At 43.0% G+C, this 16,592-nt stretch overlaps 1 protein-coding gene across 3 annotated transcripts in view; it reads right to left on the reverse strand.

Annotated features, from left to right (window-relative positions):
* Positions 1 to 231: 231 nt before the first annotated feature.
* DUSP22 (dual specificity phosphatase 22) overlaps positions 232 to 16,592 on the reverse strand; it is a 70,249-nt gene continuing 53,888 nt past the window's right edge. For all 3 annotated transcript variants that reach the window (XM_085888957.1, XM_085888955.1, XM_085888958.1), the window contains 2 exons: positions 13,029 to 13,200; positions 232 to 699 (listed from right to left, as the gene is read on the reverse strand). In XM_085888957.1, the coding sequence (XP_085745083.1) occupies positions 562 to 699; positions 13,029 to 13,200 (310 nt within the window). In that variant the 3' untranslated portion in view covers positions 232 to 561. The remainder of the gene's footprint in view (positions 700 to 13,028; positions 13,201 to 16,592) is intronic.

The following is a 16,592-nucleotide window of genomic DNA, read 5'->3' on the forward strand; positions in this document are numbered from 1 at the left end:
GTACAAAGTTGGAAATAAACTTGTGACCAACATTTAAATAGTAAAAAAATTGCCTGTAAATATCCCAAAACAGTGAAAGATGAATCACATGCTTGTTCCGCTATTTATGGTGCAATTCAGTCAATTAGCCGTACAGGCGTCCGAGCCCGCATTACGGAACCAGACTGCATTCGTAAAAAGTTCTACATTTATGGGGCTAAATGGGAAGGTGGGAGGACACCGCCAGTGAGAAACTTTGACTGAGTTTGGGGATGTTTCACCATTGGATGGGAAAATAGAAAAATAAGTTAAAAAAAAACAACAATGCCAACAGGTTCACAAACAGTAGAGATACAATAGGGAATCACTGCTAAAAGCACAACCACCAACTTCGAGGGTGGTTAATTTTTTTTTTTTCACAAAGGCAGCACTTTTCATTGAACAAACAGCTCCCACAAACCATCTGTGCCTTTTGATAAAATGGAATGGTCACACATGTCCATCATCTTTGACCTCTTTGGCCATCCTAGTCACCAAACCCTCCAGGGCACTGATGCACAGCCTGCAATGACTGCCCGAGTCTTACGCGCTGTCCAACTGTCCCAACATAAACCGCCCTTCTTGCCGTTTCTGATCCATGTAGCAACGCATCAGCTGTCTTGCTGCATTATCGTCTTCGTAAGGAGATTCTTCAAACTCACGACGCAGCCAGTTCCTCATCTGTGAGCATACATTTGCAATAAAACCCATTAAATGTGACACACACGGACACACACACACACACGTTCGATTTTCTTACTCAAATGAGACAAAATTCCTGTGTATGACAAGACAAAGTGTCAAGTTTTGTGGCAAAGATCCCATTAGATATGTCAATGTCCAAACAGCAAATCCACCCCAAGGTTTAGGAAAGTAATATTTTAAGGGGCCATCCCAGTAACACATTCATTCTACCATCGAGTGAAAGATAAAAGGTAAATAGGAATGAACAAGCACCAAAACAATGTGAACTCGAAGGACACTTGGTAGAGCACATACCTCTGCCATGTCATGCCTGATCCATGAGAACATATCAGGCCCATTCCATTTTTGAAATATGCTAAATATCGTTTTTGACACTATCTCTCAATGGTGAAGAATCAATTTAAAAATTAAATAATTCTCACATCCAGATCAGGATTCGAATCTTCACCAAAACTGAATCAGTTCGTCTTTGTCACACACCCAACCTGACCACGAAGTTTCATCCGAATTCGGACACATTTTGAGATATCCTGCACACAGACAGACAGAGAGACAGACAGACAGACAGACAAACAGAGAGGGGTGAAAGCATAACCTCCTTCACCTTCGGTGGCAGAGGTAAAAATAAAGAGGGGAGAGGAGGCTGGAGGAGCGTTATTTCATTGGAAGAATGAAGAAAGGCATCCAAAGTTGGACAAGATTGGGGTGATAGAATGATTAGTTTTTAATGATGTAATTCCTTCAAACAATGAAGTACAAAACTCAACTAAACAACAAGACACACATCATGGTACTCAAATGGAAGGGTACATTTATATGGGCCATAGTTCACTACGAGGGGAATCCATTTACAAGAAAATACACTCGGAAGTGATGCCCAATACAATGCTCTTCTATGAGCCACAATAATGTAGAGACAAGAATTAAATAACGAAACAGGAAAAACAAAACAATATATCCCCACTCAAAGTAGGAGGGGAGAAACAACAAACAATGTTATGCTACAACAAATACAACAATATAATCAGTAAATAATGGCACAGAAGGTGAAGAAACATTGACGGAAACATTCAATGCCGACACATGAAGAATAAAAAGACGACAAAGAAGTCGGAGAATTGTGAACAGAAGATGAATGTCAGTTTTAAACTGACCGACACCGAGTTGAGTTAAACAAAATTATAAAAAACAAACTGCAGGGTTTATAAGAACATCTCACCCAGCACAGTGGGAAAGGTCTTTTAATATCTTGCTTTGCGTTTTGCACTAAGCAAGCAGTGCTGGGTGCCGCCATATTTGGCTGAATGCTGAATCTCAGTTACTCTGCTCTCAGAGCATGAGATGGCATAAATATTTTGTCCATGCACTGCTAAACACAAGGTTTTTGAAAGTACCAAGAATACGGTTTGTGTGGTAGAGTGTTCAAATATATTTACTTTAATCGAAATAAAATAAAAGTTTTAAAGGCTGCAGAAAAAAAAAAAAAAAACTTTTTCGGAAGTTTATATTACCGCCATTGCAGCACCGTCTTTTACACGACCTTATTTAACACATTAAATTAGTTCTTCGTGCCTGTTGTTTGTGTCCTTTATGATGCCCCGAACAACAGTAAGTTTCCTGTTTGGAATGATTTTCAAGATTGTTTGATTTGATCAAGTTTGTCTGCCAGGCAGGCAGACAGGCTAAAGCAATCACCTTACTCCTCTCAGAGCATGCATCATCAGGACGAGATTCTGCACAATTTGCCAAATTCGGAGCCAAAGCACTGCTAAGCTGCAGGTTCATGTTCAAAATATGTAAAACACCAACCCTTCATGCTCAACTGCCGACAGTGTGGCGAGTTTTTTTTAATTCTTTATTATTTGAGTTAGCTGGTTAGTCATGTGCACAAGTGAAATAGAAAAATATGAAACCTGCTTTCTCGATCAACATGAAATTAAATTGTTTATGTAAATGTCTGAAGGTGTGTTGTTTTGAATGCAAGACAAAGCTACTCTTTGTGGCAAGTTCTTGCAGGGTTGAAAAAAACGATTTCAGGACTAAATGCACAGCTTGCCGCAAGTAACCAAACAAAAGGGCTCTCCAACCTTCTTTTCAATGCAATCTACTTTTGATTTAGAAAATATTTCAAGAGCTATACTAAAACATAAATTGACAAGTAAAAAAGACAAAATGCCACAGCCCCCGTTCTTTTAGTAATTTTGCTGTACGGAGTTAAAAGGCGAGCCCATATTTACGTACAACTAAAATGGCCGCCAATCTACCAGTCGGCCATCTTTGATCAGATCGCAAAATAAAGTGAGGTGCATGTGTATGTCATCATGTACTGTGCTTGTGCCAAGTTTGAACAAAATCGGACATGGCATGTCCGAGACATGTTTGGGGACACATTTAAGTAACAAAACGGACACCAGTCGGCCATCTTAGATCTGATAAAGAAAAAAACATGAAGTGCACATGTTAGCCATCATTTATTATCTGGGTGCCAAGTTTGAACAACTTTGGAAGCATGTCCGAGAAATGATTGAGGACATGTTCAACAATGTGTTTTTTTTACAATTAAAATGGCCACCAGTCGGCCATCTTTGATCGCATCACAAAACAGAATGATGTGCATATGTATACCATCATGTCTTGTCTGTGTGCAAAGTACGAATATAATTTGTCCATAAATGTCAGAGATATGGTTGAGGACATGTTCAACAATGTGTTTTTTTTACAACTAAAATGGCCTCCAGTCAGCCATCTTTGATCGCTTCGCGAAACAAAAGTGATGTGCATATGTATACCATAAAGTGTTGTCTTTGTGCCAAGTACGAATAAAATCGGCCCATACATGTCCGAGGTATGCTTGCGGACGCACACACACACACAAACATGAAAATCGAGACCAAATCCACAAGCCCCCGTTTTGGAGCAAGTCCAACGAGGGCTAAAAATACAAGTACATGAATTGATAAGGGTACAGATTTAGTTATTACCATTCAAATACAAAAAAAAGACATATTTAAAGTGAAGGAAAATTGATCTTTACTTTGACTTCAGTGTGAAACTTGACACTGCATGCTGTCCAGCAGTACTGCATAATCTGGTATGTATCCTGACAGGTCAACTGTGATTGAGTCCTTCAGATGCTCGTCTGTCAGATGGGTTCAAACTTTAGATTTGATTCAGTTCATGTCGGAAAAGGCAGATGCGCAAAGATAGGCGAATTCCGAGAGCAACCTCATTTTCTGGAAGCGTTTGGAGCACAGAAGGTTAAGTTTCGACTTGAAAGCTTTCACTGCACTAATCATGGCAGCAATTGTCTTCTGTTCCCCTTAGTGTAGTAGATAGTAGAAAAATCGTGCAAGTTATGATAAAAGCATCAAATTTGGCATTTCTGTTCTGCAGGGCTTTCTGATCAAATCTGCCCGATTGGCCATTTGAAAATCCAAATCTTGAGAAAAAAAAAAAAAACCAAAAAAATTTGAAGTCACAGCTGGCTGAAATTCTTGAAGCGCAAGTAAACATCCCAGATAGAGAACCAAGGGGAGATGCAGTCATCATTGATGGCTCAGCACTTATCAATGCCCTACCTCCACGCACTTCAAAGATATTTGATGACTATGCTAAAGAAGACATCATCCCAAAGGTGGAATCCTATGGTGCCAGGTACGAGAGGGTGGACATAGTGTTTGATGTGTACAAGAAGTCAAGTCTGAAGTCCGAGGCAAGGTCGAAAAGGGGGAAAGGAATCAGAAGAAGAGTGACAGGAACCAGTAAGACCCCAAGTAACTGGAGAAGCTTTCTTCGAGATGACAGCAATAAGACTGAGCTGTTTCACTTCCTTGCGGAAAAGATGTGTGAAGCACAGATGACAAGCAACAGTCATTGTCACAAAAGGAGAAGATGCCATTAGCAACACAAGGAAGTCACTGGATGCTGTGTCTCCATGTTGTCATGAAGAAGCTGACACTCAAATATTTGTACACGCCAGGGATGCAACGACGGATGGTAGCAAGTCCATTATCATTTAGGCTAATGACACGGACGTACTAGTCATAGCAATATCTGTACTGCCATCCTTACAGGGACTAGGTCTTGAGAACATGTCGATTGCCTTTGGCCAAGGAGCCAAGGCACGATGGATTCCAATCCATGAGGTAGTTTCTGCAATAGGGCCTGAGAAAGCGAGAGGGATCCCATACTTCCATGCGTTCACTGGATGTGACGTCGTGTCTGCCTTCAGCAGTAAAGGCCCTGTCACACCTTGACGATTTAGTCAGCGTATGCCTGACGTATGCAAAATTTGGCTAAAACGCTGGCACACGTCGAATACGTAATGAGTTAGTTTGTATACGTTAAGAGCACGCTGGCATACGTCGTAGTACGCTGGTTTTTTTTCGTAGTACGTTGGCATACGTCTTTGTACGCTGGCACACGTCGGAGTATGCCGAGGTGTTAGACAAATTTTCCATGCTTGAAATTTTTCGACATATGCCAGCGTATGACTCACATGTTCCATATACGCTTGCCCATAAGTTGTAGGCACGTTACGCGATCGATGACACACGTTACTTGTAAGTTACTGATAAGTCGAAACACATCGAGGTAATGTTTAGCGTCCCCGAAACTTATTTCTAACCTATGAGTAATGTGTTGTAGGAACGTTACGCGATTGTTGACATACGTCGACACACGTTACTTGTAAGTTACTCATAAGTCGAAACACGTCAAGGTAATGGTTAGCTTCAGTGTTCCAGACTACATGGGTTTTTTGGGGTTTTTTTTTTTCTTTGGTATGACGGTAATGTTGACGCTTCAATTTCTATTGCGGTTATGATATAATATAATTAATAGGCTGCCACTCAACAATTTAAATCATAACCGCACTAGAAATTTAAGTGTCAACATCACCGTCATACCGAAGAAAAAAACAAACAAAAAAAAAACAGGGAGTCTGGAACACTGACGCTAACCATTACATTGATGTGTTGTCACTTATGAGTAATGTACAAGTTACGCGTTTCGACGCGTGTCAACGATCGCGTAACGTGCCTACAACTTATGCCAGCGCATGCGGAACGTGTGTCATACGCAGAGTACGTCGATAAATTTTCAACATGCTGAAAATTTAGACGTACTCGGTGTATGACGACGTATGCCAGCGTACTACGATGTCTGCCAGCATACTAAGACGTATGCCAGCGTGCTCTTAACGTATACAAAACTTACCCATAACGTATTTGACGTGTGCCAGCTTTGTTCGGCAAATTTTTCATACGTCGGCATACCCTGGCTAAAATGTCAAGGTGTGACAGCAGCTTCACACTTCGATGTCTAGTGCGGTTATGATTTGAATCGTCGAGCTGCAGCCTATGAATAGCCTACGCCACGTGATCGTCGGCGATACGATGCCGTGCTATGCATAAGTTATACTATCGTTGGGCATAGGTTGTGAACGCCGACAACACGCTCAGCATTCATTGGTATAAGTTATCTATATGTGATTGAAACGTTCTGTGTATGTTTCTAATAGGTTATGCATACGCCCAACACATTATTATACGCCCAAAACTTTAAAAAACATCAATAGTTCAGCATACGCCAGCGTTTTACATACATTTTGATACCTTGCCATGCGCTGGCTAAAACGTCAAGGTGTGACAGGGCCCTAAAGGGAAGAAAACTGCATGTCAGACTTAGAACGTCTTTGATGATGTTTCTGAAACATTTACCAATCTCAGCCAGCATCCAACATTGATTCGTGATCTTGACCATTTTGAAGTTTGTATTTTTTTTAAAAAAAATTCAAAATTTGGATTTTCAAATGGCCAATCAGGCAGATTTGATAAGGAAGCCCTGGAGAACAAATGTGCCAAATTTGATGCTTGTATCATCATTTGCACGATTCCTCTCAAAAATTGCTGTTGTCTGCCCCACTACCTTGCAATCCACAGTTCAGGGCATTCAATTTTTCTGTCATATCTGTTAGAAATGCCAAATCAAGCAGACACAATATTTGATAATAGGGTGGTATCTCGTTTGACTCCATGAAAACTTGAATTTCTGGTAAGAGTGAAAGAAAGGCACAGAATTTTTCCTCTGCTAAGCCACCGAATTTCAGAGTGCAGCAATAGATCGCCATACTCGGTTGACAGTTTGTCCAGAAAGGAATTGGAATTTTGTTGCTCTTGAGCCCTTGCACGAAGAGCATAAATAATTCCAATAAGAGGAGACATAACGTGATCAAACCCCAATACTTTGGCACAAAGTGCCTGTTGACAGGGCCGGATTTTCCAATAGGCAACATCGGCCATTGGCCTAGGGCCCAGCAGTAACTGGGGGCCCACCGGGGACTTGTGGGTTCTCTGATCGGCCAAGGAGTAGGCTAGTAGGCCCTATAGTAAAATGAATAAAATAAAATAAGGTAACGAAAAATATAACAGTAAATTTTTAAATGCCCGTTTCCCACCATCTATCTATCTATCTCTATCTATCCATCTGTAGATTATATACATTACATGTTGTATTTAGTGGACTTCATTGTTACAGTATATTACGTGTTTTTGTGTTCTTATTTTGTTATATTGGTATCTCTGATACAAGACTTGAACTAATTTATTATTACTTTATGCTTACAGATTATTCTTGGAATCTTGGGGATTCTCATGAGATAGATTAATTATGTCAGCCCAGAAGAAATACATGAGTGGCTCACAAAAGAGAAAGTTAAAAGAAACTAAAGTTGCACAACTCCAATCACTTCCAAAGCTGACAACCTTTTTAAAACCAAAACCTTTTTTTTACATTACAATATTACTAGATACAGTAGACGAGGCGTAAGTCGGCAGCGTGTAACTCGTCACTTCGCCTAAGTCGGCAGCGTCAAAAAGTCCCGAATTTATCTCATGTTAAGTCCCTATGAATAAAGGGTCATCCCTCTGCAAGTCGTCATCTCTAAGTCGTCACTTCGTCGAAGTCGTCAGATTTTGTCCGTTCCCACGTAATGGAAACTCAAGTAAATTACCACTCCTAACTCGTCACACGGATCTGCTGCCTCGTGAGAAGCCCGATTTCATGGAATCGTGATGCTCGCTCATTGGTTTACACCGTCAGTGATAGGCTATTTATAACTGCGTACACACGTTGATCGCACTGCAGGCAGGACAATGGCGACTAAGCGTAAGCTTACAACTAAAACCTACCAAGAAAAATACATTATCCAGTTTTGCGAGGCAAACCCACTGATGAAGAAAACAGCCATAGCTGAGAAGTTGGACATCAAACGGCAGACATTGAACGATATCTTGAAGAATAAGGGCAAGATATTTGGACAAGTGGAGAAGATCGTGAGGCCGGTGGTAAGTGTGAAACGCGTGAAATGTGTGTCCTTTGAAGATGTCGATGACGTACTCATCATCTGGTTTCGGCAAATGTCGGCTCAGCCAAATATTCGGTTGGACGGTGAAATGTTGCTGCTGAAGGCACGTAAATTCGCTGCGGACCTCGGGCATGATGATGCCGAGACCTTGCCGATGCACTGGATAGACATTCAAAGTGAGGTGGGGAATCGGCAAGGTCAAGAGGTGCGGCGAATCAGGCAGCGTGGATTCGGCAGTGGTGCACGACTGGAAGGATGGCAAATTGAAAGACATCTTGGAAAGGTATCAGCCTCGGGACGTGTACAATTCCTATGAGACTGGGCTTTTCTGGCAGATGCTGCCAGAAAAGTCTCTGGGGTTCGTTGGTCAATCCCATCATGGTGATAAGCAGGCGAAGTTGTTGTCTTACAGTTAGGGTTCATTATCTTTACTTTTGATAAACTGATTCATGAATTCCATCTTTGCTTGATCACTTTCCAACTCATCAATGAACCCCCACCTATGCCCCGAGGATTGTGCTTTCCTTTTGGTACAATAGCCGGCTCTCACACGTACGTGTCCAGGCAACGCACGACTTCATCCTTCACCCCACAGTCATCATGAATGTTCGCATACGCGCAAGTCGTCACATTTCTAAGTCGTCACTTTTTTCTCGGTCCCGATGGTGACGACTTACGCCTAGTCTACTGTGTGTGTGTGTGTGTGTGTGTGTGTGTGTGTGTGTGTGTGTGTGTGTGTGTGTGTGTGTGTGTGTGTGTGTGTGTGTGTGTGTGTGTGTGTGTGTGTGTGTGTGTGTGTGTGTATACTGAACAAAAATATAAACGCACCAAGCGATTGTTACTATTTTACCTCGAACTCATTAATACTAAATCTTCACAACAATTTGGTTATAGAATCCATGACAATTGAGCATTAAATTTCAAAGAGTTCCTTGAGAATTCTGGCAACAGTCTTTGCGCTACAACAGCCGACACAACCGAGGTGTCACTGTCAGAGTTCACACAGTCAGTAGCGGGTGTGTCCACCGTTGGCGTCGCGCAGAGCGGTGCATGGACATCACCAGATTATCCATGGTGGCCTGAGGGATGTTTTCCCATTCCTCCTGGAGAGCCACACGGAGCTGGCGGACGTTCTCTGGGACTGCGTAACGTTGTCGTACGCGTCGATCAAGAACGTCCCAAAGGTGCTCGAAGGGCGACATGTCGGGAGAATATGGAGGCCAGTCGAGGACATTAATGTCCTCCTCACCGAGGAAGTCCATGCAGATCCTGGCAACATGGGGGCGAGCATTGTCGTGCTGAAACGTCACATGGTGAAGGCGCACAAACGGCACGACGATGGGTCTGAGTATCTCGTCCCTGTACCGCTGCCAGTTCAAGTTGCCTTCAATGAAATGAAGCCGAGTGCGCTCTCCATGGCATATGCCTGCCCACACCATAACACTGGCACCACTGTGTGACACCCGACGAAGGACATTGGCGTCAGTGTAGCGCTCCCCAGCCCGACGCCAGACGCGGAGTCCGCCATCAGCCCGATACAGCTGGAACCGCGACTCATCGGTGAACAGCACTCTCCTCCATCATGCGAGGGTCCAGCACAAGTGAACATTGGCCCAGTTCAGTCGGGTCTGACGCCGGACTGCAGTGAGGTCGAGTCCCCGGTGTGGTCGGCGGGCTCGGAGGTTGGCCTCCCTCAAGCGGTTACGCACTGTCTGGGCTGAAATGCGCCTGTTATGCAGCCCGACAGTCTCATCGGCAGTCATCGTGGCTGGTCGGAGTCGATCCCGGAGATGTTGCAGCCTCATGTGACGATCCTGACCGGCGGTGGTCACACGTGGTCGCCGGGCATGTGGGCGGTTCACGGTGCTTCCAGTCTCTCTGAGGCATGTTCTCAGGCGGCTAATGGTGGAGTGGTGGACATTGAAGTGTGCTGCAACGGCCCTTACTGACGTCCCAGCATTCAGCATGCCAATGGCACGCTCCCTCAAGATTTGTGACATCTGTGGCATGTTGACATTTGGCACCAGTCCACATTTTGGGGAGGCCTTTTATAGGGCAAGCTATAGGGAGTGTTTGTGTCCTGGTCACGCTCACTGACCATCACTCTGTGAAGCCCCATGGTGCTCATGGGAAGGATTACTCAACGTGTGAGTCCACACACTCAGAGTGGTCAATTTCAATGGGAACATCTGTCGAGCAAAACAAAGGAACCATTGCTCAAACATATCATCGGTTTGACCATTTTCCCATAATGGCAATCTTGACTTAGATATTTAGGTTGGTGCGTTTATATTTTTGTTCAGTATGTGTATATATATATATATATATATATATATATATATATATATATATATATATATATATGTATATATATATGTATATATATATATATATATATATATATATATATATATATATATATATATATATATATATATATATATATATATATATATATATATATATATATATATATATATATATATATATATATATATATATATATATATATATATATATATATATATATATATATATATATATATATATATATATATATATATATATATATATATATATATATATATATATATATATATATATATACATACATATATACATATATGAGCCTGGTGTTGGCGCAGTGGTTCGGGCAGCGGCTTGGGATCCAAAAGGTCCTGAGTTCAAGCCCCGTTGGGCCACTAAATTAATACACCAGGGGGTTGACTCAGCCTGTCATCCTTCCGAGGTCGGCGAAATGAGTACCAGTATACTGGGCCGGTGTATACCCCGGTTAAAATAGGTGTACCATATCCCTGTGTTTTAAGAGGCGACCAGGGTTGCGTCAGGAAGGGCATCCGGCGTAAAACATGTGCCAAATCACTATGCGGATCATACGGATGATCCGCTGTGGCGACCCCGAACGGGAGCAGCCGAAAGAAGAAGAAGAAGATATATATGTATATATATATATATATATATATATATATATATATATATATATATATAAAAAAAAAATTTGGGGGGGGGGGGCACTGATAAGATTTGGCCGAGGGCCCACAAGCAAGTTAATCCGGCCCTGCTTGTTGATGAAGTGGTCGTTCAAGAAACGAGGGAAATCAGGATCGACTTTACACGTTGCGATGAAACCAGCATTACACCCGGTCGGTGGCATGCCATCGGTTGTTATTGCAACGAGCTTCTCCAAAGGCATAGCCCTTTCTGCAAAATAACTATTGTCCTTGTTGTAGATATGTTTGAATTATTGATCGTTATAGTCATGTTACAGTCTCTATTATTAGGCAAAAGATAATATTATAATGTTAAATGAAAGTCATTATTCACTTCAACAAAGGATGGAAGGAAGGAAGGAACTCTTCCCATAACAGTTATGGGAAGAGTTCCTTCCTTATGTGATGGGAAAAGTCACCCCGAGTGAGGAGCTCGTGACATCACCCCGAGCTGCTTGCCAAGCGCCCTACAGTGGATGGTGGTACCGTTCGTGTCCCGATTGGGATGTACAGTCAGCAATTGCTACAAGGGAGAGCGGCTCGTTCCCCGGCGCCCCGAGCCAGCGGCTCGTGCCCCGATAATCACCACATAATCTGCAGCGATCCTCACCATAACAGTAAGGTGGTGTGTCTGATGTATAAATAACGAATGTGGTCATTATTGGTTAGATATTCATTGGTATACCGTTCTGATGAGGGCAAATAAGCCCAAAATTCGGATCGGTGGTTCCGTTTGATGTTTAACTGACGGATTTTTGGAAAATAAGGCAGACAACAAAAAGGGTGGATTTTTGAGCACATGAATAACCATGAAACAGAAAAAAACATTTGAATGGTTCTCGTGACTTTTTGATGGTCAGTGCGAACCCCGAGTTCCGCTGATACTCGGGCTTCACACAAGCCATGAAAAAGGAAACCGAGTACAAATGGCAACCAAGGTACATAGTTGAATTATGGGGAGCAACTCAACATACAGGTGAAAACAATTTCACAAACTGTTATTGGTGACAGAACCATTTGTTAAAATGCTACTGCAGGAGTTCCAGCATTATGTTATGGTGCATTACATGCATCTTTTGTGATTGACAAAGCCACAATTTTGGAAGCATGGAAAAGGTCACTTTAGAGGCCAAAATAAAAATCAACAGAGCTTTGCAAAAAGTGGACTCTTTTTGAAACATGACTTTTCCTTTTCAGGTGCAATAAAATACTCACTTTATCGCTATAAGAAGGTCAAAGGAATGAAATTGTTACTTTGTGCTCATGAAGCGAGAAGTGGGGTGAAGCAATTGGTTCACTCTGCCAGTCTGCCCGTCCGTCTATCTGTCTTTTCAGTTTATGATTGAGGAATGACTGATTTAAGTTGAATGCTGTATTTTGAACACAAATTGGAACATGAGAAAGGAATACGAGTCTTTCTATTTACTGTCCTGAGTCTGATTTCGTCCCGATTGCACATGCGCAGAGAGGAGTGAGATAAAAAAATTTTTACGTTGTCGGTCTGCCTGCCAGTCAAACAGAATTGAAAATTATTCCAAACAGGAAACTTAGTGTTTTTAGAGACATCATAAAGGACGCAAACAAAAGGCAAGAATAACCAACGTAATGTCTTAAATAAGGCAGTGTAAAAGATGCTGTATCAACGGCGGTAAACTTCCGAATTTTTTTCCTTTTTTTCTCCAACCTTTAAAATCTTTATTTTACTTCCATTAAATTACGTACTGGAATACTGCAGAACAGAAATAACCTTTTTGACACTTTCAAAAGCCTTTCGTTTAGCAGTACTTCGACGAAATATTATGGCATTTTACATTATCGCGACCAATCAAATCAAAGCTTAAGGGATGAAGTGCATTCCTTCGCGCAGTCAGAGTTTTTAAAAAATATTTTTCCGAAGTAACTTTGCATCACAGATAATTAGTACCTACCTCTGTTAGATCTGTGACCTGAAAAATCTGCAGCTGTTGTTGGAAGCCAAGGTTTGGGTTGGCACAGCTTCTCGCAGCTTTCACAGCAAACAGGGCTTCCTCACAGGTAAGCTCAGTCACTGTCATCATGTACGCGACCACAACGGTCACGCTTCTCGATACTCCAGCCAAACTAGCACAAGGGGTGAGAGGGAGTGGATATTGTGACGAGGGAGGGGGGGTTAAGGGGGGGCAGAGGGGAAATTGCCATCATGAACATATACAGTAATCATCACCACTAATTATGTGCCGTACACATTTTGTACAGAAAATTTGATGAACGATCATCATAGAGTATAATGCTGAAAAAAAAGTTTCACTCAGATACGAGCCATATAAAGTCGGGAAAAAGTACAAGTGTTACATTGGTGTACTGCTACAAATGTCCTATAAATATATATGAGAATGACAAGTGTGAAGACGACAATGGTTCACGAGCGGTATTTGACGATGAAGATTGTTTCAGAAGTCAAGGATGAGACAATGTGATAATGTTTGTCCAAGTTATAAAAATGATCAACATGATGTGGTACGAGTGACAGGTTATTCGCTGCAAAATGTCGAAAACCCGGTTTCGTTCAACAACTTTCAAAATTTTACCTTTGCATAACCTTTAAAGGTCACAAAACAATGTTGTGGACATTAAAATAAGGAAACAGGATACGTGCTATAGCTTATTGGAGTTCGTTCGTCGAAGAAGGTCGAAAACCCAGCTTGATTCCCACAACTTTGAAAATTTGACCTTTGTGAACTTTGAAGTCAAACTTTAAAGTCAAACTTTGACTTTAAAGTCAAACAACTTTAAAGGTCAAAAATTTGACCTTCGCTCCAATTGGTTCTTCTGACCACGTCCTTGTCAAAGTGGACATCTCTCTGGCTGTTATCAGAGAACCACCTCACCGCCGTCGAGTCTGGCATTTCACTCAAGCCGACTGGCAGGGTCTCCGAGCAGCCATCAAACTTACAGACTGGTCTCCTATCACTACTTTCTCAAACATCAACTCATCCTGGGAATTCTTTCAAAGAAACTTGCTCTCCCTCATGTTCAGTTGTCTTACCCTTCCTCCCGCCCTTGGTTTACTGAAGCATGTGGCGAGGCAGTTGTCCTGAAACAACTTGCCTTTGCCTCATGGAAAGCAAACCCAACTGAGGGCAATCTCAGTTCTTTCCACAAAGCTCTGAACAAGTGTGTATCTACCCTCAGGAGAGCCAGAAAACAACATCTTTCTCATCTCAAGTCTGAACTCTCAAACCTCTCTCCCTCCTCAAAATCCTGGTGGCGTTTAATCAAATCTGTTTCTGGTGTATGTTCCCCCTCCATCCCCTCCCTTACCTCAAATGGCCGCACTGCTGATTCCACACGTGATAAAGCTGAATGTCTAAACTCGGTGTTTGCAGCTAAATCTTGTGTCCTAAACCCATCACTATCTCTACCCACTTTACCCAGTCGCACCCAACTGTCCCTGGACTCTGTATCCTTTTCTCCTGACAAGGTGGAGAGCTTGCTTTCAAACCTTGAGTCAGATTCTGCAATCGGTCCAGACGGCATCAGCCCACGTGTCCTCAAAGCCTGCTCTTCTGCTCTTGCTCACCCTCTCTCTGTTCTATTCACCCTCTCATTTGCCCAAGGTCATCTGCAATCTGCTTGGAAATCTGCTAACATCACTGCCCTGCATAAAAAAGGTGCAAAAACAGATCCCTATAACTACAGACCAATCAGCCTTCTCCCAATCATCAGCAAGGTGATGGAATCCATCATCGCTTCAGACATGAAATCCTTCCTCTTCTCCAATGGCTTGATTTCCAATCATCAATTTGGTTTCAGACCAGGTAACTCTACCCTGGATATGCTGCTTCTGCTCTCCCATCAATGGATGGAGGTCCTCAATGCCAGACAGGAAATCCAAGCCGTATCCCTGGACATATCACGTGCTTTTGACACAGTCTGGCACCCTGCACGACTCACCAAACTCTCTTCCCATGGTATTCAAGGCCATCTCCACTCATGGCTCGCAGACTTCCTCTCCTGTCGCAGTCAACGTGTGGCCCTAAATTGAGTTCTTTCATCCCCTCTTCCTGTGCAGGCTGGAGTTCCTCAAGGTAGCGTTCTGGGCCCTGTTCTTTTTCTGGTTTTCATCAATGATCTCTCGGACTCTCTGGAAAATCCTCTATTTCTCTTTGCCGACGACTCCACCCTCTGCCGTACCATCTGTCATCCCTCAGACAGGCAAGCAGCAGCTTCTTCGCTCACTGCAGATCTGGATAAAATCACAAACTGGTCCAACACGTGGAACATGTCTTTCAATCCAGACAAATCTCACACTCTCACGATGTCTCTTCGAAAGGACCGTTTAGAACCCCCCCACCCCCATCCACTTTCTCAACAATCCTCTGGAAGAAGTCTTTTCTTTCAAGCTTCTAGGTCTCACTATCTGCCATGACCTTTCCTGGGAAAGTTCACATTTCCAACCTCGCCTCAAAAGCCAGTCGCCGACTGGGAATCCTCCGTCGTGCTAAGTCCTTCCTCGGCCCTCTTGAGCTCCTGACCACTTACAAAGCTTTTGTCCGTAGCCTGATGGAGTACTGCTCTCCCCTCTGGGCTGGTGCTCCTGCCTCCCACCTTTCTCGGCTTCACGCTGTCAAAACCAGGGCATTTAAGATCATCGGCATCTCCCGCAATGAAGCTGAGTCTTTGGGCCTCTCACTCAATCAATCACCGCAGGTTTGTCGGTGGTCTTTCTGTCTTCTACCGACTCCTCTCCAGCCTTGCCCCCCTGCTCTCTCTGCGATTTGACCCCACCACATTTCCACAGGGCGCTCAAGGTCCGCCAACAACCCCCTTCTGGTAAAACTACCAAAATCAAAAATCACTGCTCATCTTCACTCTTTCATTCCTCTTTTTTCCCGCCTTTGGAATAAACTTCCTCACTCTATTCTTTCCCATTCTTCCCTCCAGGCTTTCAAAACAGCTGTTCACCACCACCTCTGATCTTCCCCCATCCAAATCCTCGATCTTTTCTACCCCCGATAATCCACCCAAGCCCACTTCCTTCATTTCTCCTGCTTTCCTTCCTGAAAGTCCCTGAAATGTCCATCTTCTCTTCGCCATGTTCCCCGTCCCATCCCCATCCCTCTCCCTTCCACAGTTCACCTAATGTGTCTGTTCCCCACTGTTTTGTCCCTTCCACTCCCGCCCCTCTTGTCTCATGCCTCCTTGCTGTGAGTTGTGTGTTAGCTCTCATACGAGCCTCGACCAAGGTATACAAAAAAAAAAAAAAAAGGTCAAGGATTAGGACCTTTGGTGCAAAACTTCCTCTGGAACATTCCAGGAACAATACGAGGTGTGTTCAAAAAGTATCCAACCTTAATTTTTCGTGCGTAAACAAATGAAGCTAGGGAGGCGTGGTTTGGTGCACGTATGTAGGCGATCCTAATCCGTATGCGTGAATATTTTCCCGCCTGCAAAAGCTGTCAGTCGCCGACAGACCGCCGATGAGTGAGGAAGTGTGAGCGTCGTCGGATTTT

The sequence above is a fragment of the Eptatretus burgeri genome, chromosome 7 (genome assembly GCF_056783735.1).
Source record: "Eptatretus burgeri isolate ZD-2024b chromosome 7, Ebu_testis_v1, whole genome shotgun sequence".
Lineage (NCBI taxonomy): Eukaryota > Metazoa > Chordata > Myxini > Myxiniformes > Myxinidae > Eptatretus > Eptatretus burgeri.